We start from the raw sequence: 23,876 nt of genomic DNA on the forward strand, positions 1-23,876 counted from the left end.
GGGAGGTGTGTGGGGGGGTGGTACCTGGCCTCTGACGTCTGCTCTGTTCCTGACCCCCCACCAAAGGACAATATGAAGTGGAAGTGGTATTCATGGACACGCTTGTTTTGTCCTCAAGTTTTAGAAAATGTTTGCAACATGTTATCATTAACAGTGACATGGGGCCTCCCCTGTGGTCTAGAGGCTAAGACTCCAAGCTCCCAATGAAGGGTGCCCAGGTTTGATCCTTGATCAGGGAACTAGATCCCACATGCCACAACTAAGACTCAGCAGAGCCAAATAAATTAATTAAATATTTTTTTAGCAAAACACAGTGATATGACTGCTGGTATCATCTCAAGTTACAGAGCTTTCCTTCTGTTTGATACGTTTTGTTCTTAATCAGGAGCAAGAATTGACTTTAAATAATCTTTCTCCATCTATTAAGATATTCATATGGCTTTTTCTCCTTTACCTTGTTACTAAGACTAATTACATTTAAAGACTGTCTAATGCTAAGCCACTCTTATATTCCTAAAACTAATACAGATATTGCCATATTCAGTTTGCTAAGCTTTCTTTAGGATTTTTACATCTACATCCATGTCACAGATACGCATGTATCTTACTAAACTTACTCATTCCTCTTACTGAACTTTTCTGCTTTGGATATCCAAATTACCTATCTAATAGCCTCACAAAAGGAACTGGGGAGTATTCTCTTTTTCTGTTCTCTGGGAGAGCTTTCATTATCATAAGACATGCCTGTTAAAACAGCTAGTCTCAGTGAATTCTCAATGCAAAATTGTTTATTAATTAATTTAACTTATTTAGCTGTCACAGGCCTCCTTAGACTCTATTTCTCCTTTAATCTACAATGCTATTTTTCCAGGAGTCTGTTCTACTTCTTCTAAGTGATCACATTCTTTGCCATAAATGTTTATAGTAGTCTAGCTTTTTAACTCCTTTTACCTCTGTATTTTGTTCCCCTTTTCTCCTAATACTATTTATATGCATCTGCCTCTGTCTGTCTGGTTTTTGTGTATCTGTGCTATTTTTCTTATTCAATCTTGCTAGTTGATTAGTCTTATTAAGGAACCAACATTTGATTTTATTTGGTTCTGTGTATGGTCCCATTGATTTCCATTCTGCATTTATTTTTGTATTATTTCCTTACTGCTTTTTTTTTTTTTTTGGTGTTTATCCTATTACTTTTACTCTAAATTAGGTTAGACACTTAGCACTTTAATTTTCAACCTTCTGTTTTAATATAAACATTTAAAACAGTATTTTTTTACAGTACTGTTTTTGCTGCTTTATGCAAGTTGTGGTAAGTAGATTTTACCTATTGTTCATTTTTAAGTTTCCATTATGATTTCATCTTGACCCATGAATCATTTAGAAATCTTTAAATAAATCTCCAAATTTATAGGAATTTTTATCTTTTTTATTAATAATCTATAATTTAATTGCATTATGGTCAAAGAACATGGCCTGTAAGGCAGTAATTCTTAAACTGTGTCAAGATTTACTTTTACAGCCTAGTCAATGGTCCATTTATTACAAGTATTCCATGCAGTCTTAGAAGAATGTGAATTCTCTAATTGCTAGACATAAGGTTCTATATATTTTTCTTATTAAATTAAGCTTAACTGTGCAATCTAAATCTTCTACTTCTTTACTACTATTTTGCCTTAAGAAATCTGTGAACATAGAATTATCAATCTCTTTCTGTAATCCTAGTCATTTATGCCTTATATATTTACCTGGAGACTATTTTATTAGGTGAATACAAATGTCACAGATGACACTGGCCTGTACATTCAGAGAAGCTATGCCATTTGTTGAGATCTTTTTGTAGGAGGTGGGGAGCACAGAAAGCCTGAATCTTTTCCTTACTTCCTCCCCACCGAGTAATTTATTTAAAACGTGTGCTTATTGAGAATCTTGTTTTGCAGTAGTAAGAAACCATGGACTGTCTAACCTGCCACACAACTGGATTCTGAAGTCCATGTGTTACTTTAAATACTGAAGGATGAACCTTGAGGACATTATGCTGTGAGGAATAAGCCCATCACAAGAAGAACCACTGTATGATTCCCTTTCTGTGAAGCATCTAAAATGATCAGAGTCTGAGAAAAGAGGGAGCAGGATGGTGACAGCCAGGGGCTGGAGGAGGGGTGGCATTTCAGCCACACAAGATGACAAGACCTGTGGTACAGCAACATGCATACAGCCAACAACATGGGTGATGGACACCTAAAAACTGCTAAAAGAGTAAACTGATGGTATGCGTTTTCATCACAAAAACAACAAACAAAAAACTATTCTTTCATGGCCAGAAAAAACAAAAGGTTGGGACCTCCTCTTATATCAAACAGTAAACTGGGATTCTATGTGCAAAGCAAAAAGTGAGGAAGATTTCAGAACCTGGCAGCTGTCTCTGACAGTACAAATATAATCCTCAATGTGATTACTACAACCTCTATTTTCTCAGTCAACCACCTTCCTGCCCATCTCTTCTACAAACACCTCATGGTTAACTGACACAAATGAAGCATCTTTCAGTCACGGCAATTACACAAACACTGTGGACTGCTTAAAATTCTATTTCAAAACAACCCTCTTTGAACATGCATCTCATATTCATACCTCCAAATGTAGTTTCAAGCTGGATACATAACAATTGTATAAGGAATTTGTTTAAAAATACATTTCCAGACTTGATGAATCAAAATTTAGAAAGATCTAAAACTCTGAATTAAGAAAACAACCAACTGTTTTTGATTATTTGCAAACATCATTGTCTGCTTCGCACTCAGTATTATCTTTTTTTCCACATGAGATATTATCTATTTTTATTTCCTGTATGGATGGGAAAAATAAATGCTGGTATAAAATAGACCAGTTTATTAAAAAACAAAAATTACTATCTTAAAAGCTGTCCCTAACTCCTCAAGCAGAACTGAGCACCTCCCAACACACATAGCACAGCAGGTACGAACCCCCACACTGCACGTATACGTAAGCAGGCAGGGTGTGTGGACTCACGGTCCTTGCACACAAAGCACGCATAGAGCTGGTTTTCAGTACAGGTTTTCTGAACAAGCCAAAACCATACAAGTCTATGTATGGAGATGATAGGATGACTTTCAATCAGGACAGGATTGCCAGCACCACCTTAAGGGCTTTTAAAAAACACCTTTCTGTCATCTGGATTTAGCAGGAGTCCCCAGTCTTCCCTGATGGCTCAGCTGGTAAAGAATCTGCCTGCAATGCAGAAGACCTGGATTTAATCCCTGGGTTGGGAAGATCTCCTGAAGAAGGGAATAGCTTTCCACTCCAGTATTCTTGCCTGGAGAATCCCATGGACAGAGGAGCCTGGAGGGCTACAATCCCTGGGGTTGCAAAGGGTCGGACACAACTTAGAGACTAAACAAGTCACCAACCAGACATGGGAACTGAATGGGAGAGAAGTATGAGTTTCCAGCTGCACCAAGTGTGTGGCTAGTGGTCCAGTAAGAATATGAGGTATAAGGTGGAAAGAGCAGGAGTAGGGCCAGGCCTGAGGGATGTGGGAGGACTCCTGAGCCTGAGGTGGCGACGGGACAGCAAGACAGAGATAGGTCACGAGAAATGGGTGAATGGGTCTGTATCTGAGGAGACACAGGCTGCAGACAAGATCCGGGGCCACAGCAGAGACATGACAACTGAACTCACACAAGATGGGAGACGGAGCAGGAGGGGCAGACAGACAGAGCCCTCAAGTCAAAGACAACTGAGGAAAGAAGAAGCTCTGAAAAGGGGTGATCAGCCAGAGGAATGACAGCAAAATCAAGACTGAGTTGAGGAAGGCAGGCATGGCTGCCAATGTCAAAAATCACATAGGGATAAGAAAAGACAATGGCAGAAAGTCCCTCACTGCAAGAGAAAACCAGAGAGTGAATAGCACTTCAGAATAAAAGTTTCCGTAGGGAGGCTGGGGTAGAACCGGGGGCTGAAGAGTGCGTGGGTGATCAGGCTGGAGAGACAGACTGTGTGATGCATTCTTCCAGGACTGTATGAACATGTGTGGGCACACACGTGCCTGTGTCCACGTAGGTGACAAAGTCACAGCTGCAATGGATATGGGGGATGACGTCAGAAGACACTGGAGCACATGTGAATAATAAAGGAAGAGAGTTCTTAGAAAGAGGCTGAAGATGGGAGGAAGAGTGGTGCTGTGATGGCAGACAGGGAGGCTGGGAGAAGGCCCTAGGCACAGACATACCCAGCACCCAGGCGGCTCGGAGGACGCTGCCCACACTCTCCCACTGAAACCAAACTCGGGGAGTCCTGTGGGCAGTGAAGCAGCCTCAGGCAGTTTGTGAAGGAGGCCTCAACCAGGACAAAAATAAAATCACCTGAACACATTTTTAGAGCCCTGATATTACAACTGTTCACAAAACCATGTATGTGTGTATCCGCATGAGCACAGCGGAATCGAAATCCAACCAGTGACAGATCGTGCTCAGGACAGGAAACCACCAGAGCATGTGGCCTCGCAGGAGGAGAGCTTGATCTGTACCTGCAGGATCCAACTGAATTTAAAAGGACACACATTTACACAGACAAATATCAAAAGAATATAAACCCTAAAGTTTTTGTTTTTAAGTCATAAGAGTTTTTCCTTTACATATTTTTATGTTTTAAAACTTTTCTATAGTATGCATACTACTTTTTCATTTTAGGGAGAAAAAGCAAGCAATATGAATAAATATTTAAAGTAATACTTATAAAAGCTATAGAATATATGAGAAGTATATAGATATAGCTGAGTACACATACATATATATTTATGATTATTTTGAAAAAACAAACATCAAGTGGAAGAAAAAAGGTTGGTAGCAAATACGGTGGCTGTGTTGAAGGAGGAGGTAATTACAGGCAATTTCCCCTCCTTCCACAATTTTATACCTCAAAATTTTCCTTTAAAGTGCACATATATATGTCGATACAAAAAAAAAAAAAACCTACCATGCTCATCAACCCTGACCTCAACGTTTTCTGCCATGTCCTGTGTCCTACAACAAACCAGCACACACACAAACATACATACACATATACACACACACGCCATCCCCCATGAGTACTTACATGGGCTCACATCTCTGTATCTGTTTCGATTTCTGTTTTCAGGGAACTTGGCCACTCTATGAGGATAGTCATGGGACTCACTGCGAATTTCCTTAAAATAACAAAAATATATTTTAACATTTCTCTTAAACTTTATATAGCAAAACATAGTTTCCCAAACTGTATAAAATAACTTTCACTGAGCTCTTAGACCTGCCTAGCACCTCCTTCAAGTCTCAACACACCAATGGAAATACTGTCTCCCCCACTGTGTGTTTGGGGGTAATAGGCTAGGGGCTGAATGATCTACCAGGTCTACAGAGCTGACAGCCTGGGACCCCAGGGCTGGACACAGCCCTTCAAGCAGAAGGCTCCGTTCTCACACGCGTGCGCTGCACTGCTCTGCTGTGCTCACACCCACAGGCACATTAAACAGTTCAGGTAACTACACTGCAAAGGCGGAATCTCAGGTCACCACACCACACTCCAATTCCAAACTAAACTCTCCGAATAATATCTGCCTATACTCCAGAGTGTTGCTCTTAAAATTGTAATCTGTTTTGTTATCTTCAAGCCATATAACTGTTACTTTATTTTGAGCTCCAGAACTATTCTCAAATCTTATTTTAGAGCCACAAACGCTCATTTCAAGACCCTTCTGGTTCTCGGCGTTCCACAACGGAAGATTCCGTGCCAGGATACCTGCACGAGGCACTCAGCTACGTGGCGTGTCCATCATGACCAGCTTTTTTTTCCCCATGTGGAACATTACCCTAAGAAGTCAGGTAAAAACAGAAGCATATCCCCTTCCAGAAAAGGAGTATACATTAACAGCAAAGAATAATCTGGGCTTTACCATGTGTGGAGAAACAGTATTTTTAAAATTAGGCACTAAGCAGTTTTTGTAAATTAAGCATAAATAAATTCAAGATTTTCCTATGCCTGCCTGCCCCCACCCAATAGCCCCAGGACAAGTAACTTTCTAGCTCATCTTTTTACCCACTGGGCGTTCCAACAAGAATTGGGAACAGAGACCAATCTCAGTGAAAGGAATCACAGCCTCTTTGTGTAACAGGAAAGGGGGTGCATCATATGCTGGTGCAGCCCTTTTGGAAAATGCAACCTGCCACACACACAGAAACAGAAACACACCACTACATCATTGCCACTGACTTTGTAACGCTACTCTCACACCCAGGAACCTTGCTGAGTTTTCTAACACTTGGAAGCTGGTTCTGAATTTCTCAATACCAGGAAACAGTAATAACTCTATCTCCTCCTTAACACTTCACATTTCTAATTCATACCTCGTTTCCTTTAAAAAAATTTTTTTTTAATTGAAGGATAATTGCTTTACAGAATTTTGTTGTTTTCTGTCAAACGTCAACATGAATCAGCCATGGTATAGATATATCTCCTCTCTTTTGAACCTCCCTCCCATCTCCCTCCCCACCCCACCCCTCTAGGTTGATACTCCCATCTCCCTCCCCACCCCAGCCCTCTAGGTTGATACACAGCCCCTGTTTGAGTTTCCTGAACCATACAGCAAATGCCCCCTTGGCTATCTATTTTACATATGGTAATGTAAGTTTCCAAGTTACTTTTTCCATACATTTCACCCTCTCCTCCCCTCTCCCCATGTCCAGAAGACTATTCTCTATGTCTGTTTCTCCACTGCTGCCCTGAAAATAAATTCTTCAGTACCATTTTTCTAGATTCTGTAAATATGCACTAGAATTCAATATTTATCTTTCTCTTTCTGACTAACTTCACTAACCTTCATAATAGGTTCTACGTTCATCCACCTCATTAGAACTGACCCAAATGTGTTCCTTTTTATGGCTAAGTAATATTCCATTGAGAATATTACTCTTGAGAGTCCCTTGGACTGCAAGGAGATCCAACCAGTCCATTCTAAAGGAGATCAGCCCTGGGTGTCCTTTGGAAGGAATGATGCTAAAGCTGAAACTCCAGCACTTTGGCCACCTCATGCGAAGAGTTGACTCACTGGAAAAGTCTCTAATGCTGGGAGGGATTGGGGGCAGGAGGAGAAGGGGACGACAGAGGATGAGATGGCTGGATGGTATCACCAACTCAATGGACGTGAATTTGAGTGAACTCTGGGAGTTGGTGATGGACAGGGAGGCCTGGCGTGCTGTGATTCATGGGGTCGCAAAGAGTCGGACACGGCTGAGCGACTGAACCCAACTAAATATTCCACTGTGTATATGTACCACAACTTCTTTATCCATTCATCTGTTGATGGACATCTAGGTTGCTTCCATGTTCTTCTCATCTAATTGCATTGGCTAGAACCTTCTATTCAATGTCAAATAGAAATTATTTTTTTCCCTGATTTTGGAAGAACTACTTCTAAGGTTTAACCACGTTTAGGTTTCTGGTCAATATCCTTTTTCAGGTTAAGAAGGTTCCCCTCAGTCTCTAGTTTACTGAATGCTTCTTTCATCATGATTGGGTGCTGAATTTTACTCAATGTTTTCCCTGCATTCATGGAGATAATCGTAAGTTTTCTCCTTTAATCCGGTAACGTGCTAACTTACAATAATAGATTTTCATTTAGATATGCATGGACATGCATTTAAGGTTTCTCCATGTCTTTTCATGGCTTCATAGCTCATTTCTTTCTACTGCAGAATGGTATTCTACTGTCTGGTCATACCACCATTACTTTAAGATATATGCATATACATATTTAAGTTGAACTGACCTCTAATTTTCTTGTCCCATACAATTTTTTCAGTTTTAGTATCAAAGCTCTACCAGTCCCATACAGACTATTACCTTTCAAACAGTTTTCCATGAAAGCATATTATAACAAATTCCTGTGACTGAGTGAAAAGAGAAAAAACTTCATTTCCACCAATTTAAAAGTTTTAAAATGTCAAATAATAAGTTTTATATGTAAAGCTAACATATTCAGGTCTAGGCTTATATTTGTATAATTTCAAACACTATATGAAGAGTTGGAACACTACAGAGTACAAGTAAATTTATATTCCAAGTTAGTAACTGATATAAAAGAAAAACATTAAAATAATACCAGAACACACGTGTTTCTGTTGAGAGCTCTTCTGCATCAAACGCAGAGAAACAGTTGACAAAAATATGAAATTCTAACAACAGGCAGGTAAGGAGAGTGAAGAGGTGCTCAGACATGCTGCTGCAGGGGTATAAACTATTGTAACGTTTCTGTGAGAACAATCTGATATGGTTATAAACTTGACCCACCACCTTTACCTCCAGGAATTTATATCGCAGTCACACAGCAGTGTAACAGGATGTTCACTGTCATTAACAGTGGAACATCGGCAGCAGCCTCAGGGCCCATGAGGAGTGACACGGAGGTGAAGGGAGGAAGGGGGACAGGTGGGAACCAGGCAAGGGACACAAGCGCTACAAACATGTGCGTGGGATGGTCTCAGGGACACAGATGTCCAGTAGCTCCCACCTCCATCCACACAGACACAACTTGCCTGAGAACACAAGACACACTTCTGGAAGGAGTAAAAGCATGAGTAGCTTGTGGGGAGGAAGAGGAGGGTGAAGATTTATATCGCTGTGTTGTGCTGCGCTTAGTCGCTCAGTCGTGTCTGACTCTTTGCAACCCCATGGACTGTAGCCCTCCAAGCACCTCTGTCCGTGGGATTCTCCAGGCAAGAATACTGGCGTGGGTAGCCGTTCCCTTCTCCAGAGGATCTTCCCAGCCCAGGGATCAAACCCAGATCTCCTGCATTGCAGGCAGATTCTTTATCATCTAAGTCACCTTCAGAAAAATATAGGTAACAGGACACTCCATGCTCCCACCAGTGAGATTAAACATTTGTTACCACTTTTTGCCAAATTTGTTTCTAGTCTTTTTTAGGAAAGGAATAAAGCTCATCAAATACAGCTTTTCTCTATCCTGCTTCTCTCTATTCTATGGTAACCCTCCACCCTTTTAACTGTTTTTTTACTGGAGACCTTTTGAGCCATTTAAATTTTTAACCATATGTTCACATATTCTTCAGTTTATATATTACTGATACTTTAAAATAAACTAGCTAAAATACTAATAAACACTAGTATAATATCAGTCTTAATGCTAATGTATAGTTTTAAAATCACATCAAAAAGTTGTTGCAACCAACAGACTGGGAGAAAATAGCTGCAAATCATACATCTGATATGGGATTAAAATTCAGCATATGTTTAAAAAAAAACACCTCATACAACTAAAAACTACAACAAATTTTAAAAAGGGCATTCTACAAGCCCTTCTTCAATACTTTTGTTATGCTTATACAACTATTTTTCATAGTTAAGTCCATCTGTTCGTTGCTGTTTCCAGTTTTTTTCTTGCAAAAACTTTTTTTGTGTATACTGTAATGAAACTGCTGATATGACAAAAGAAGAAAAAGGTGAGGTCCCAAGTATTGGGGTACGGAAGTGATCTTAATGTACAAAACACCAATTCAGTCACTCAGTCATGTCCGACTCTTTGCAACCCCATGGACTGCAAATGTACATGTACAGATCACCATAATGTACAAAACACCATAGAACAGTCAAATGCTTGGGGTTAGGAAATACATTCGTAACAAACACATTTTATTTTCTCAATTAATTTTTTAAAAAAGAATTCTACAGAGTCCAATCTCTCAAACTTCCAAAGCTATCATTATTATTTGTTCTCCTTTACCTTTAATTTCAGTGCATTTAGGAAGAACCCCTTCCCCCTTGTGGCTCAGCTGGTAAAAAATCCACCTGGAATGCAGGAGACCTGGGTTCGATCCCTGGTTTGGGAAGATCCCCTGGAGAAGGGAAAGGCTACCCACTCCAGTATTCTGGTCTGGAGAATTCCATGGACTATACAGTCTAAGGAGTCGCAAAGAGTTGGACATGACTGAGCAACTTTCACTTTCAGTTTCCAGCACTTTAGAAAACAGCTGTAGAGGTATATACTAGCTGCTTGCTCCAATAGACTGTTTCTTACTAAAGGTTTCTGAATGTAGTTTTTGACTTACAACAAGCCCAATTAAAAGCTTGTATTTCCCGAACTCCAGTACAGCTAAGAACAGTCATGGGGCAGTGCTCTGGCCAATCAGTGGGAATAAGCAGAAATCACTTGGTAGGCTTGCAGGAGAGTTGTGAGCAAGAGGGCTGGCTCATTTGAGCACAGGCTCTGACGTGGGGGTGGCAAACGGCGGGAGCTGTCCTGTGGCCCTACGGTAACAGCACATTCTGAGGAAGGCTAGGCAGAATGAGGAGAGGGTCATGGATGGCATGACGGAGCCACAGGAACAGGCCTGGACTCCTATCCCAAAAGGAAGTCCCTATTTGTTAAGTCAGCTGTGGCCTGATTTTCTTTTCTTTCCCAGCAGCTAAAGAACAGGTCTCATAACTAATACAGACAACAGTGCCAAATCTCAACAGTAATCAGATCTGACACTAAGAGATTTTGAGGACCACCTAAGACATAAATATCAATATCCTCAGATACCAGGGAGAAACATCAATAACCTCAGATATGCAGATGACACCACCCTTATGGGAGAAAGTGAAGAACTAAAGAGCCTCTTGATGAAAGTGAGAGTGAAAAAGTTGGCTTAAAGGTCAACATTCAGAAAACTAAGACCATGGCATCCAGTCCCATCACTTCATGGCAAATAGATGGGGAAACAGTGGCTGACTTTATTTTTTGGGGCTCCAAAATCACTGCAGATGGTGATTGCAGCTTTGAAATTAAAAGGAAGGAAAGTTGGAAAAGGAACTTTTTCTTAAGTTTCCTTCCTTAATTGGAAGGAAAGTTATGACCAACCTAGACAGCATATTAAAAAGCAGAGACATTACTTTGTCAACAAAGGTCCGTCTAGTCAAGGCTATGGTTTTTCCAGTGGTCATGTATGGATGTGAGAGTTGGACTATAAAGAAAGCTGAGCATCGAAGAATTGATACTTTTGAACTGTGGTGTTGGAGAAGACTCTTGAGGGCCTCTGGACTGTAAGGAGATCCAACCAGTCCATCCTAAAGGAGATCAGTCCTGGGTGTTCATTGGAAGGACTGATGTTGAAGCTGAAACTCCAATATTTTGGCCACCTGATGCGAAGAGCTGACTCATTTGAAAAGACTCTGATGTTGGGAGAGATTGAAGGCAGGAGGAGAAGGGGATCACAGAGGATGAGATGGTTAGACGGCATCACCGACTCAATGGACATGAGTTTGGGTAAACTCGAGGAGTTGGTGATGGACAGGGAGGCCTGGCGTGCTATGGTTCATGGGGTCGCAGAGTTAGACATGGCTGAGCGACTGAACTGACTGAATGACTTAAGACATAAAAACAATTTTTAAGTACTTTGTGTACACAATAAAATACTTGGGTGTTTCTCAAAATGGGGAGGGGAGGGGAAGCGCTAAACCACCCCCCAGGTCTGCTATACTCAGCACAGTATCCACTGATGTCCTTCTGCTGAAACATCCTCCTCCCACCACAGAGAGAACCATGAACTGTGGCCCTAAGTACCAACCAAGGATACTTCTGTCAGTGGTAAACCTGTTAACCTGAGGTCTCCCGACCTCAGAGTGCTGACAGCGGGCTGGCTGGCTCTGCTGCAGGGTCCCCTGTGCCCAGCAGGCCATCTAGCAGCAGCAGACCCTCCTCCATCTATGACCACCAACACACCCACCAAAATACCCAGCTGAGAACCACTGAGCTCATCTAACTTCCAAGGCCACCTTTAATCAGAGGTAAATTTAAGTGGGGAAGATCTTTGTTTTAAAGCATTTAACCCCCCCAAAATTTATATTCTATTGATTCCTTATGATTTTTGCTCAAAAAAGATAGGAATAATTGACTCACTCATTATTTCTCAATGGCAAGGATCCAAAACATATCTAACTCATGCACAAAATGTCTTTCATGGAGTTATTTATGATGTTGAAAGGCTAGAAATAACCTGAATGTCCACTTTAGGGAAACAATATGAACCATGAACAAATCATGGCACATCCCATGCAGGCATTCCTGCCAGCAGTCGCATAAACTCATACTCTCTTGGAATGGTAATACACAACATAAACAAAGGCATTAACAAATCAATAAATGGAACTGGGCTACTTGGGAGAACCTTTTATTTAGCTCCTCAGCTGTATTTCAAAGTTACTTGCACGTGTGAGTTGACTATGTTAAGATTGACCAACATCTCCTTTTCCCAGGGATCTGATGCAAATCTGACCTGTTCTTCCCTAAAGATAACTTGTCCTGCTTTTTCTTTACCCTGAATACTTAGAAAAGTCAGCAGGATGGAGCCAAGTTTTTATGCTTTTTAAATGTATTCCTGGTAAAAACTTTGACCTTGAGTTTCAAGGCTTTCTTTGGCTCAGAGATGTTCTTCACTGTCTCCTCAGTTTCTGCTTCATCTGTCTCCTCTGTTCTCTCTTTCAGAACTTTAACCAGACATTTGAGAAATTCCTGTGCTTTAAATGCTCTCTTACAATTAATCTTTTTCCTAAATTCCTAAATGTGAGGTTTTTGTTTTTCAAGTTAACTTGGCATTCTGCACAATCTATTCTGCTAGGGAGTCCTAAATTTTTTTTACAGTCACATTTTATAACTTCAAGAACTTGTTCCTGTTCTCAGCTTATTTTATTTTTGCAATCTTCTCTTGTCATATTGGGGATCTGAATTCCACTTTTCTCTCTTTTTCATACTATTTCACATGCCCTAAAGGACACAGTTTCATTTTCCTCAAGTGCTGAGTTTTTCGTATCTCTGGCATTGTGTTTGTTCATCTCTACAGGAAGGTGCCCTTACCCAAACTTTTGTGGATGCTCACAGTTTACTATCAAAATCCCCTAAGTCTCAAATATGTGGGTGGGACCCTTCTCTAGTGTCAAATAATAATCTTTTTTTTCCCTTATCACTGTTTTGGTCATTTCAATAAGAAAGAACAACAAAAAAAGCTTCTACTGCATGGGATTAAAGACCTAGAAAATCATATTCGTTTCTCATTTTCTGACTTTCTTGCTGTCATTTTTTTTTCTTGCTGTCAATTTTTACTGCTATTTGCACAACTGCATCTGACAACTTTCTCTTTAAAATCAGACCTCAGACTTGAAATTACCAAGGAGCAAGTCTATTAAGCATAAGAAAAGCATGTTCACATTTAAAGTAAACACAGAAAGAGGATTTACATTTGCCTGAAGGCAAAACAGTGCATACAGGGGCCTAAAAATGAGCAGGCTGAAGCCAAGTCAACAAGCAGTGGAAGATGGGTCCAAGTAGACAAAACAGCCGTGCAAAGTCCCAGACATGTGAATATACATAAGAAATGAATGAAGAATGACTGATTGGTGTCCTGCACGAAGCATAAGCAACACAACACTTGTGGTGCACGAGAGAGGGAAATGCAAGACTTAAGGATGAGCAAGTGGCAAGAGATCAGATCATGCAGGCCTTTGTTCATGCTTCACTCACCCAACACACACACAGGGACCCTACAAATTATGCAAATGGTGTTGCAAGTGGAGGGGCGGGGACAAGGAAAGATGGATTACTCTACACATAGTATAATAAAAGCAGTTATTCAGAAAAAAATTAATTGATCAGGAACAAGACAAAGATTTCCACCTTCATCACTTCTATTCAACACAGCACTAGATGTTCAACCTGAGAACTAGGCAAAAAAGTATTAAGCAATCCAAGTTGGAAGGAAAGTTGTTGAATTATCTCTACTCACAAAACATGTGATCTTGTATGTAGAAAAACTAAAGAATCCACAAAACAACTGTTAGAGCTAAGAAACATTCAGAAAAATTGCAAAACACAAAATCAACATACAAAAATCAGCTGTTTCTACATACTAGCAATGAACAATCCAAAAAAATGAAATTAAGAAAACATGCCCATTTATAATAGAATCAAAAGGAATAAAACACTTTAGAATAAACAACCAAAATGGCAAAAGATCTGTACTCTAAAAACTATAAAAGATGGCTGAAATAAATACAACCTAAACAAAATAGAAAGCTACCTCATGCTCATCAACTGGAAGACAATATTAAGATGATAAAACTATAAGAAGTCATTTTTAAATGTAATCCCTATCAAGATCCCTATTTGTTCAATGTAATCCTGATCAAAATTCCAATGACAATTTTATAGAAACAGAAAAACTCATCCCAAAATTTATATGAAAAGTCAAGGGATGCAGAAAAGCCATACAATACTGAAAAAGCACAATAAAGCTGAAGCAATCACACTTGCCTGATTACAATATTTATAGAGCTATAGTCATCAACCCCATGTGGTATGCCAAAAAGACAGACACAGATGAGTGGAATAGAAGAGAGTTCAGAAATAACCCTCAGATCTGTGGTCAACTGATTTTCAACAAATGGGCTACGATCATCCAACATAGAAGGGACAGTCTTTTCAAAAAACAGTGTTGGGAAAACTGGACAACCACATGCAAAAGAATGAAGTTGGACTTTTACAATACACCTCACAGAAAAATTAACTAAAAATGGATCAAAGACCTATTTATAAGAGCCAAACATAAGAAAATCTTAGGAGAAAACATAAGGTTTGAAAATCTTCATGATCTTGAATTTGGCAATGGTGTCCTAAATTATGACACCAAAAGCACAGGCAACAAAGCAAAAATAGATGAACTGGATGTCATCAAAACTGAAGACTTACTTGCATAAAATGACACTATCTAAAGAGTAAAAACCCACAGATTGGGAAAAATATTTATATATAATATATCTGATGAGATATTAATAACCAGAATATGTAAAGAACTCCTACAATTCAACAAAATGACAATTAAAAAATAGGCAAAGACAAATAGTAACATGGACAAAATCTGAAATACCAACACCACCAAATGATAACAAGAGTGTGGAGCAACAGGAACTCTCATTCACTGCTGGTGGGAATACAAAATGGTTCAGACATTCTGAAAGACAAGTGTGGTGCTTTCTTACAAAACCACACAAACACAAACTCTTAACATATGATCTAGCAAGCAGGCTCCTCAGTATTTACCCAAAGGAGCTGAATACTTATGTCCACATAAAAACCTGCACATGGATGTTTATATCAGTTTTATTCATAATTGCCAAAACTTGGAAGCAACCAGTATGTCCTTCAAAGGCTGAATGGATAAATAAACTGTGATATACCCAGATGATAAAATATTAATCAGTGTGAAAAAGAAATGAGCTATCAAACCATGGAAGACATGGATAAACTTTAAATCATATTTCTAATTGAAGGAAGCCTACCTGAAAGGCTACATACTGTATGATTCCAACTATATAACAGTCTGGAAAAGGCAAAACTATGGAGACAGTAAAAGATTAGTGGTTGTCAAGGGTTGGAGGGATGACAAGGTGGGGCACAGAGGATTTCTGAAAATACCCTGTATGATGGCACAGTGATGGACAGAGGTCATATAATACATTAGTCCAAACACACCGAATATACAACACCAAGAGTGAATCTAAATATTAAACTATAGATCTGGATGATTATTGTCAGTGTAGGTTCATGGATTGTAACAAATGTACTACTCTGGTGGGGAACGCTGATAATGGTGTGGGGCCAGGGGATATATAAGAAATCTCTGTCTTCCTCTCAATTCTGCTATGAACCTGAAACAACTCCAGTAAAGTCTTAATTAAAAGCAAACCAAAAAAGGGTAAAGGACTTGAATAGTCATTTCTCCAAAGATACAGAAACAATCAATAAGCACATGAAAAAGATGTTCAACATCCTTAGACATGAGGGAAATGCAAATCTAAACCTCAATGACATAACTACTAGGCAGGACCATAATTTTTAAAGTGGAAAATAACAAATGTTAGTGAGGATGGGAAGAAAGCAGAATCCTCAAGCATTGCTGGTGAGAATGTAAAATGTTGCTGCCACTGTGGAAAACAGTTTAGCAGCTCCTCCATGTTCCATATTATCCAGCAATTCTACCTCTAGGTCCAAACCAAAAGAATTAAAAACGAACCCCAGGACTTCTCTGGTGGCTCAGTGCATAAGAATCAGCCTGCCAATGCAAGCAACTCAGGTTTGATCGCTGATCTGGGAAGATCCCACACACCAAGTACACCATACTACTGAGCCTGTGCTCTGGAGCTTAGGAGCCGCAACGAGAGAGGCCACTGCAATGAATGAGTAGTCCCTGCTTAATGCAACTAGAGAAAGCCTGTGCACACAACAAAGACCCAGAACAGTGAAAAATAAAAAAACAAAACAGGGATGCCAATGAATATTTGAACACCAACGTTCACAGCAGCATTATTCACAAGAGCCGAAAGATGGAAACAATCCAAACGTCCATTAGCAGAGAAACAAAATGTGGTATATCCATACAAAAAAAATTATTCAGCCATAAAAAGAAATGAGGCTGCTACAGATGACATTGTTCCACCTTAACAACATCACGTTCAGTGAAATAATTCAGATGCAAAGAGAAAAGTACTACATGGGCCCATGTGTATGAGGGATGTAGAGAAGCAGATTCATAGAGCTCAAGTAAAGCAGAGATCACCAGGGACTGGGGGAGGAGGAAATAGGGAGTTACTGCTTACTGGGAACCAGGTTTCTATTCAAGGTGCTGAAAGGGTTTGGTAAATGGGGGGGGGGGGGGGTGATGGCTGCACAGCACTGAAAATGGAATAAATGACACTGAATTGTATACATTAAAATGGTGAAAATGGCAAATTGTTACTTACATTTAACCACAGAAACAATTTGATAGGGTGTCTACCTCATTCCTCATACCAAAATCAAGCCCTGGTTGAGCAGTGATTCAAATGTAAAAGAAATAAAACCATAAAATTGTTGAAAAACATTGCAGAAAGTTTTTTTGTAATCAGAGAACAGAGAAAGCCTCTCTGAGCTATGGCACAATAACTTAGAAAAGGCTGATAAATCTCATTTCATTAATATTTAAATTTTCTACATGAAAAACTATCATAAACGAGGACAAAAGATATTTTGAAAAATATTACAGTATTACAATTATGAATAAAATTTGAAAAAAATATTTGTAATATATGACAAAGGTTTAAGTTCCTTAATATGTAAAGAGCTCTAACATACCAGAAAGGGAAAGGAAATACAAGTGACTTTTAAAAGTAAGCACTGTTAAACTTCATTCATAAAAAAAGAACTGCAAAATACAACAACAGTAAGACCATTTTCCACCTCATGAACAAAGATTAAACACTAGGCATATAAAGCTGTAGGAAACCAGGCACTTTCCTACACTACTGATGGGCGTGTGTATACACGCTCTTCGCAGCACTGCTCCCAACAGCTAACGGCTGGAAATAACCTACATGTGCACAGATGAGTGCTTAAATAATGAACACTGTTCAACCGTTAAAATGAACACATGAGATCTATATGGAAGGATTTTCTATATGTAAGAGAAAAACCAAGGTGTAAAACAGTATGCTAACATTTGTTTTAACGAGGCTGGACAGAGGGAGGGAGGGAGAGGGGAGGCAGGCAGGCAGGCAGGTAAAGATGGGTGTGAATGGAGAAGCACAGGCACAGGAAGGAACCAGGAATGGTAGGAGCAGTGACTTGCTCTTGCATTGCATGCCCTTCTGTACTTTTCTCATTCTTGTCATATTCCTGAAACCCCAACCATTTACTTATTCAGGTATTAAAACACGAGCTCTAGAATTCAGTACTGGATTCCTGTCTGGACCTGCTGGTTAACTGCAGCATACATCTGGAGAAGCTGAATCTCAGTTTTTCTCATGTGTGACCACCTGTGAGATAATCCACATGAAGTTACATACCATGTCTCATACAAAGGAGGAGGTTCAGGCAAGATAAGCTATTTTATTCTTATTAAACTCTTTTACTCAAAGAAGGCCTCTCAGAAAGCATGATATACAGCAGGACATACACCATGAGGAATCTGATCTCCCCAGACAGTGAAGGGCACTCTCAGAGCCATAACCAAGCCTGAACACTCTTAAGTAATGGGGTTTGAAGGATGTGAGATACTTAGCTTCACACTTCACTGTGTCCATCCACAGGACCTTCATACAGAGTACAGGCAAAAACATTTGACTAATAAAGAGAACAATGAGCCCACATATAATTCAGGATTCCCTTAGGGATCTTAAATATAAAGAAGAAATTTTGGTATTTCTCCCATAATTATAAACAACCAATTTGGGATTATCTTAAAGGTTGTTTTTTTTTTTCTTATAAAATTAACAGCTCTTTTCCCATTTCCTAAATTCTTACTTGCTGTTCCATCACAAGAGCTCAAGATAGAACATTCTACAGTACAAGGATACATTTCCCATATACTATGTAAAAAAAGCTATATATACCAAGTACTAAAATATTGCTTGCTGCTGCTGCTGCTAAGTCGCTTCAGTCGTGTCCGACTGTGCGACCCCATAGACGGCAGCCCATCAGGCTCCCCGTCCCTGGGATTCTCCTGGCCAAGAATGATGGAGTGGGTAGCCATTTCCTTCTCCAATGCATGAAAATGAAAAGTGAAAGTGAAGTCACTCAGTCGTACCCAACTGTTACTGACCCCATGGATTGCAGCCTACCAGGCTCCTCTGTCCATGGGATTTTCCAGGCAAGAGTACTGGAGTGAAGTGCCATATTTTTTAATATTGTGTAATTTTCTTACCCTGATATTACAGTAATAGGGATTTCAAAAAATAAAAACTTATGATTTGAATGCAATGCAGGAGATCCTATTTCGATCTCTGGGTGGGGAAGATTCCCTGAAGAAGGAAATGGCAACGCCATGGGGTCACAAAGAGTCAGATACGACTGAGCAACTAACCTCACATCACATCACCTGCGTTTTGTAATTTCATTGGTTGAGAACAGTTGCCGCTATCATGGAGAACCTGGACTGTCTGAGGTCCCAACTTTAACTAGGAGGAGCGGACCACCGTCCAGGAACCTTACTCCAGCCCACTTCAAGAACTCCTGGAAGCACAACTAAGCAAACTGTCAAGAGGAAATGATAGCTTTCAAAATACAAACCTGTTTGAATATAGTGAAAGAAGAAACAAAGTAATTCAGCATGAGACTTTCTTTAGAGAATGCAGGCAGTATGACACAAAGTTATCAATGATGAGACATGAGCCAAACAAAGTGACAGAACAATGAGCTTATTAAGTTAGAGTACTGGGTGTGAAAGAGTAGGAGCGTATTAAAACAAACAAACAGAAAAGATGCCAGAAATCCACAGACACAAGTTTCCTGGAAGTCAGCAATCCCAATGGTCCTCAGGGCCTATGATGCCCTTGAAATCATACACCAAATCTGGGGGAACTGAACGTATGTGGTCATGTCTCTTGTTCACAGGTTTTATCTTAAAGGTGTCTAAATGTGTCCACGATCATTAAAAGCAAGGATTTCACTGTTTACTAAACCATAAGTAGAACATTAAATTAGCGCTATACTCAATACATTTAAAATAGCACTGTACTCATTTCAGACAACAGCCCAGCAAGGCAGAACACCAACTAAGAACATAACAGAAAAGCTTACTAGCAGAGTCAGAACTCACATGCTGTAACACTAGCTGGCTGAACCATATCTGCTCCTTGGCTATCAGCTGCTATGTTGTAAATTTATATGCTAAACTGAGTTAGTATATGGTTAGTCACTATTATCCAAAGTTATGACCAACCTAGATAGCATATTGAAAAGCAGAGACATTACTTTGCCAACAAAGGTCCATCTAGCCAAGGCTATGGTTTTTCCAGTGGTCATGTATGGATGTGAGAGTTGGACTGTGAAGAAAGCTGAGCACTGAAGAATTGATGCTTTTTAACTGTGGTGTTGGAGAAGACTCTTGAGAGTCCCTTGGACTGCATGGAGATCCAACCAGTCCATTCTAAAGGAGATCAGCCCTGGGATTTCTTTGGAGGGAATGATGCTGAAGTTGAAACTCCAGTACTTTGGCCACCTCATGCGAAGAGTTGACTCATTGGAAAAGACTCTGATGCTGGAAGGGATTGGGGGCAGGAGGAGAAAGGGACGACAGAGGATGAAATGACTGGATGGCATCACTGACTCCATGGACATGAGTTTGAGTGAACTCCAGGAGTTGGTGATGGACAGGGAGGCCTGGCATGCTGCGATACATGGGGTCACAAAGAGTCGGGAATGACTGAGCAACTGAACTGAACTGAACTGAACTGGGTGTTCTTTGGAAGGAATGATGCTAAAGTTGAAACTCCAGTACTTCGGCCACCTCATGCGAAGAGTTGACTCATTGGAAAAGACTCTGATGCTGGGAGGGATTTGGGGCAGGAGGAAAAGGGGACGACAGAGGATGAAATGACTGGATGGCATCACCGACTCGATGTACATGAGTTTGAGTGAACTCTGGGAGTTGGTGATGGACAGGGAGGCCTGGCGTGCTGCAATTCATGGGGTTGCAGAGTCGGACACAACTGAGCAACTGAACTGAACTGAATGGTATTATCAAAGGTTCTAATAAACTAGTAGGTTTAAATATTCTCTGCCCCTAACAGTTTACCGGTAAGAAATAAAAATTTTAATGGCGCGACCAACAGGGAACAGTGTGTGGAGAATCTAGGTAAGAATTTCCAGGGGAAACAAATCATAGGAATGCTGAGAAAGTAAAGCGCATTTAACTTAATTTAGCACTTATGTAAATTTTAATTCTGCTTTCCTAGATTTTATCCCTGGTTTACTCTCTGGAGAGAGAACAGAATAAGAAAACAAAGCAATCAAGCAGGGGATCAGAACTGCAGAAAGAGACACCAAGAGCTGAGCTACGGACTTCCTAAGGCTCTGTGCTCCTTAGTAGCTAGCCACTTCCTAGCGTTAGTGGCTAAGGCTCTGTGCTCCCAATGCAGGGGGCCTGGGTTCAATCCCTGGTCAGGGAACTAGATCCCACAGGCAGCAACTGTTTGTATGCCACAACTAAAACTCGGTGCAGCCAAATAAATCAATAGATTTAAAAAAAAAAAAAAGAACTGTGACAGTTTTCCAGCAGGGAATAGCAAATTCTTGTGGATACTACTGATCTAGGAGAAACCGAAAAGGGCTACTGGAGATTCTGTTTTAAAGTCAATACCCTGAACAAAAGCAAGCTAGAAAGGGCAGGGCCAATGCAGCCATCTGGAATTCCATGATTCTAGGTATCCATAACCTAGAGAACTGGGCTTCTTCCCAGGTGGCTCAGTGTAAAGAATCCACCTGCCAATGGAGGAGACCCAGAAGATGTGGGTTAGATCCTGGGGCTGGGAAGATCCCCGGAGGAGGAAATGGCAACCCACTTCAAGTATTTTTGCCTGGGAAATACCACGGACAGAGGAGCCTGGCGCACTATAGTCCATGCGGTCAAAAAGTCAGACACAACTCAGCACCATGAACACAACCTACAGATCCTGTCAAAGGCGAAACAGTACTGCTTCCAGTTCTATATCCTTCACCAGGGTATCATTTTCCGGGTTGCTTTTCCTTAAAACGGTGGTTCTGACTGAGGAATCACAGAGTTCCATTTAAGAATCTGACCGAAGCCCTGGAATCCCCTAGAAACCACATCCCCGGGGGCATTCAAATAAGTTTGCAGTTTCAGGGCACTTGGAAATCCCTTTCCAGTTTGATCCATGGGTCCCAGATATGGTTTTCAAGGCCTCCAGTCCCACAAGGACCAACCTATTATAGCACATCCCACTCTCTCCTGCCATCGAAAATGTCATGATTCTTTCAGCACCACTGTCTCAAGCAGATCATAAAGGAAGCAACAGAGGCTGTCATGCTGGCAGAGCAAGGCAGAGTGCAGTGAGACTCAACAGCACAGGCTGTAAGTTCCCAGTGGATGTGGTAACCCCACAGCAGTCACAACCTCGTTGTGGCTAGACGGGGTCACCTCAGCGGCAAGTGAGGGGCTGGAAAAACCAAGGTGCTGACATCTCACAGCAGTACTTTTGTTTAGTGAATGCTACCTGAGCATCAGGCACACCTTAGGCTACAGGCAGATGGTGGGGAAACAAGGGAAAATGAGGCAGTTCCCAAGAAACTACATGGACTGGCAGACAGCTGTACAACAATGGGATTCATATGCTAATAAAAGAGCATTCAGAATCAAAGAAGGAACACATAGCTTTGCCACAGTGGCGAAGTGGTAAAGAATATGCCTGTCAATGCAAGAGATGTGGCTTCAATCCCTAGGATGGAAGATCCGCTGGAGAAGGAAATGGCAACCAACTTTTCCTGCTTAGAAAATCCCATGGACAGAGAGGCCTGGTGGGCTACAGTCCACAGGATCACCAAGAGTCAGACATGACTGAGCAACTAAACAACAACAAAATGACTGATGTTTAGTCTTGAAGACATTTTCCAGACAAGTAAGGTAGACAGAGAGTATGTCCAACTTGTCCAGTATATCCAGACAAAAGACTCCAAGCTGTGAAAATGCAAGTGATTCTCAAGAAAATCAAGGAGTTTAATATGGAAGCAAGCCCCGAGTACTTACATTAAGGCTCGCAGAACATGGAACAGATACTGCAAGGGAACAGTTTTAGAACAAGACAGCTTTGATTTTTCCTCCACACTGGCTGCCAAGGTAAATACTAGAAGAATAGTGTTCATTTGATATTTTACTTTTAAAAATCAGCTGACTCACAAATGATAGAAACTGCTCTTAATCTGACAATATTTGAACCATGAATTTCTATTGAAGAAAAATGACCAGTTCCACAAACTCTGATTAATTACCCCAATTCTTCCTGAACTACCACTTACAAGAAACATTACTCCATAACTTAGCTTTTGCCATTTCCCTACAGTTTTACTCTCTTCCCCGAAAGGCTCACACACTTCCATTCCTTTCCTCTGCCCTTCTAATGCCCCTGCTGATTCACATGGCAATCAGCAGCAACAAGGGAAAGGCAGAAAGGGATTGTGAACATTTCTCAAAAAGCCAGAATTAACCTCAGACTATATTAATGCTACTAGCTTGTCGCTCAGACCAAATTAGACCTTTCCAGCAATCTCACTTCTGCCAGCCTCGCCCATTCACAGCAAGGCTTTCCACCCTGTGCTCCTGGTCCGATCAGCCCCTGCTTCCTGAGGTTTCTGTCTCCAATATGCATCCCTTCTCTTTCTTCAATCTCCAACCTCTCTCTTTAGCCTCCCCCGCTCCATCCGGATCATGTAAACCATCAAGTCACCCTTCTGTGGTAGGAAGTCAGTGTTCAGCAAACACATATTAAGTGCCCACTAGATAGATGCATGGCCTGCAGGAAGCCTGATGAGGCAGTGAACACAAGCAACTAAGAGTGAGCGCCAATCCAGTCATTCACTCCCAGAAACCTCCCATGTCACAAGTTACATTGTAAAAGCAACTGTTCAGAGAGGGGAAAAAAGGAGTAAGGGGCCAGAGTTTCAGACTAAAAATAATACATTCCCTTTTCTTACAGGACTTTGACTGATAAGGTATAAAGTAGAAGTCCTCACACACTAAAAGCAAGTCTAGCTCTTAGTTTCATTCAGTTTTTTTTTGTTGTTGTTTTTGCTCAAGAGCAAAGCCTTTCTTTTCCTAACCAAATTAGTATTGCCAAAAAAAGCACAACTCTTCTCAAACGTTATCATCAACATACCCACTGCTGTGATCTACAAAGCAGAAAGTCCACTGAAACACTTTTTCCTACTCAAACAACAGTGGTTTGCTTAATGGAAACCGCTGTCTTGAAGTCCTGTGCTTCTGTATCACAGCCAATGCCCAGCCTTG

General features: G+C 40.6%; 1 protein-coding gene across 5 annotated transcripts in view; it reads right to left on the bottom strand.

Annotated features, from left to right (window-relative positions):
* The window catches only part of PTPN2 (protein tyrosine phosphatase non-receptor type 2), a 65,663-nt gene that overhangs the window by 39,605 nt on the left and 2,182 nt on the right, over nucleotides 1-23,876 (bottom strand). For all 5 annotated transcript variants that reach the window (XR_011252383.1, XR_011252384.1, XM_069568964.1 and 2 more), the window contains exon 2: nucleotides 5,116-5,206. Coding sequence is in view for 3 of the 5 variants with exons in the window: in XM_069568964.1 (XP_069425065.1) it covers nucleotides 5,116-5,206 (91 nt within the window). In the remaining 2 variants the exon portion in view is untranslated. The remainder of the gene's footprint in view (nucleotides 1-5,115; nucleotides 5,207-23,876) is intronic.

This window comes from Ovis canadensis, chromosome 23 (assembly GCF_042477335.2).
Source record: "Ovis canadensis isolate MfBH-ARS-UI-01 breed Bighorn chromosome 23, ARS-UI_OviCan_v2, whole genome shotgun sequence".
Taxonomy (NCBI): Eukaryota; Metazoa; Chordata; class Mammalia; order Artiodactyla; family Bovidae; genus Ovis; species Ovis canadensis.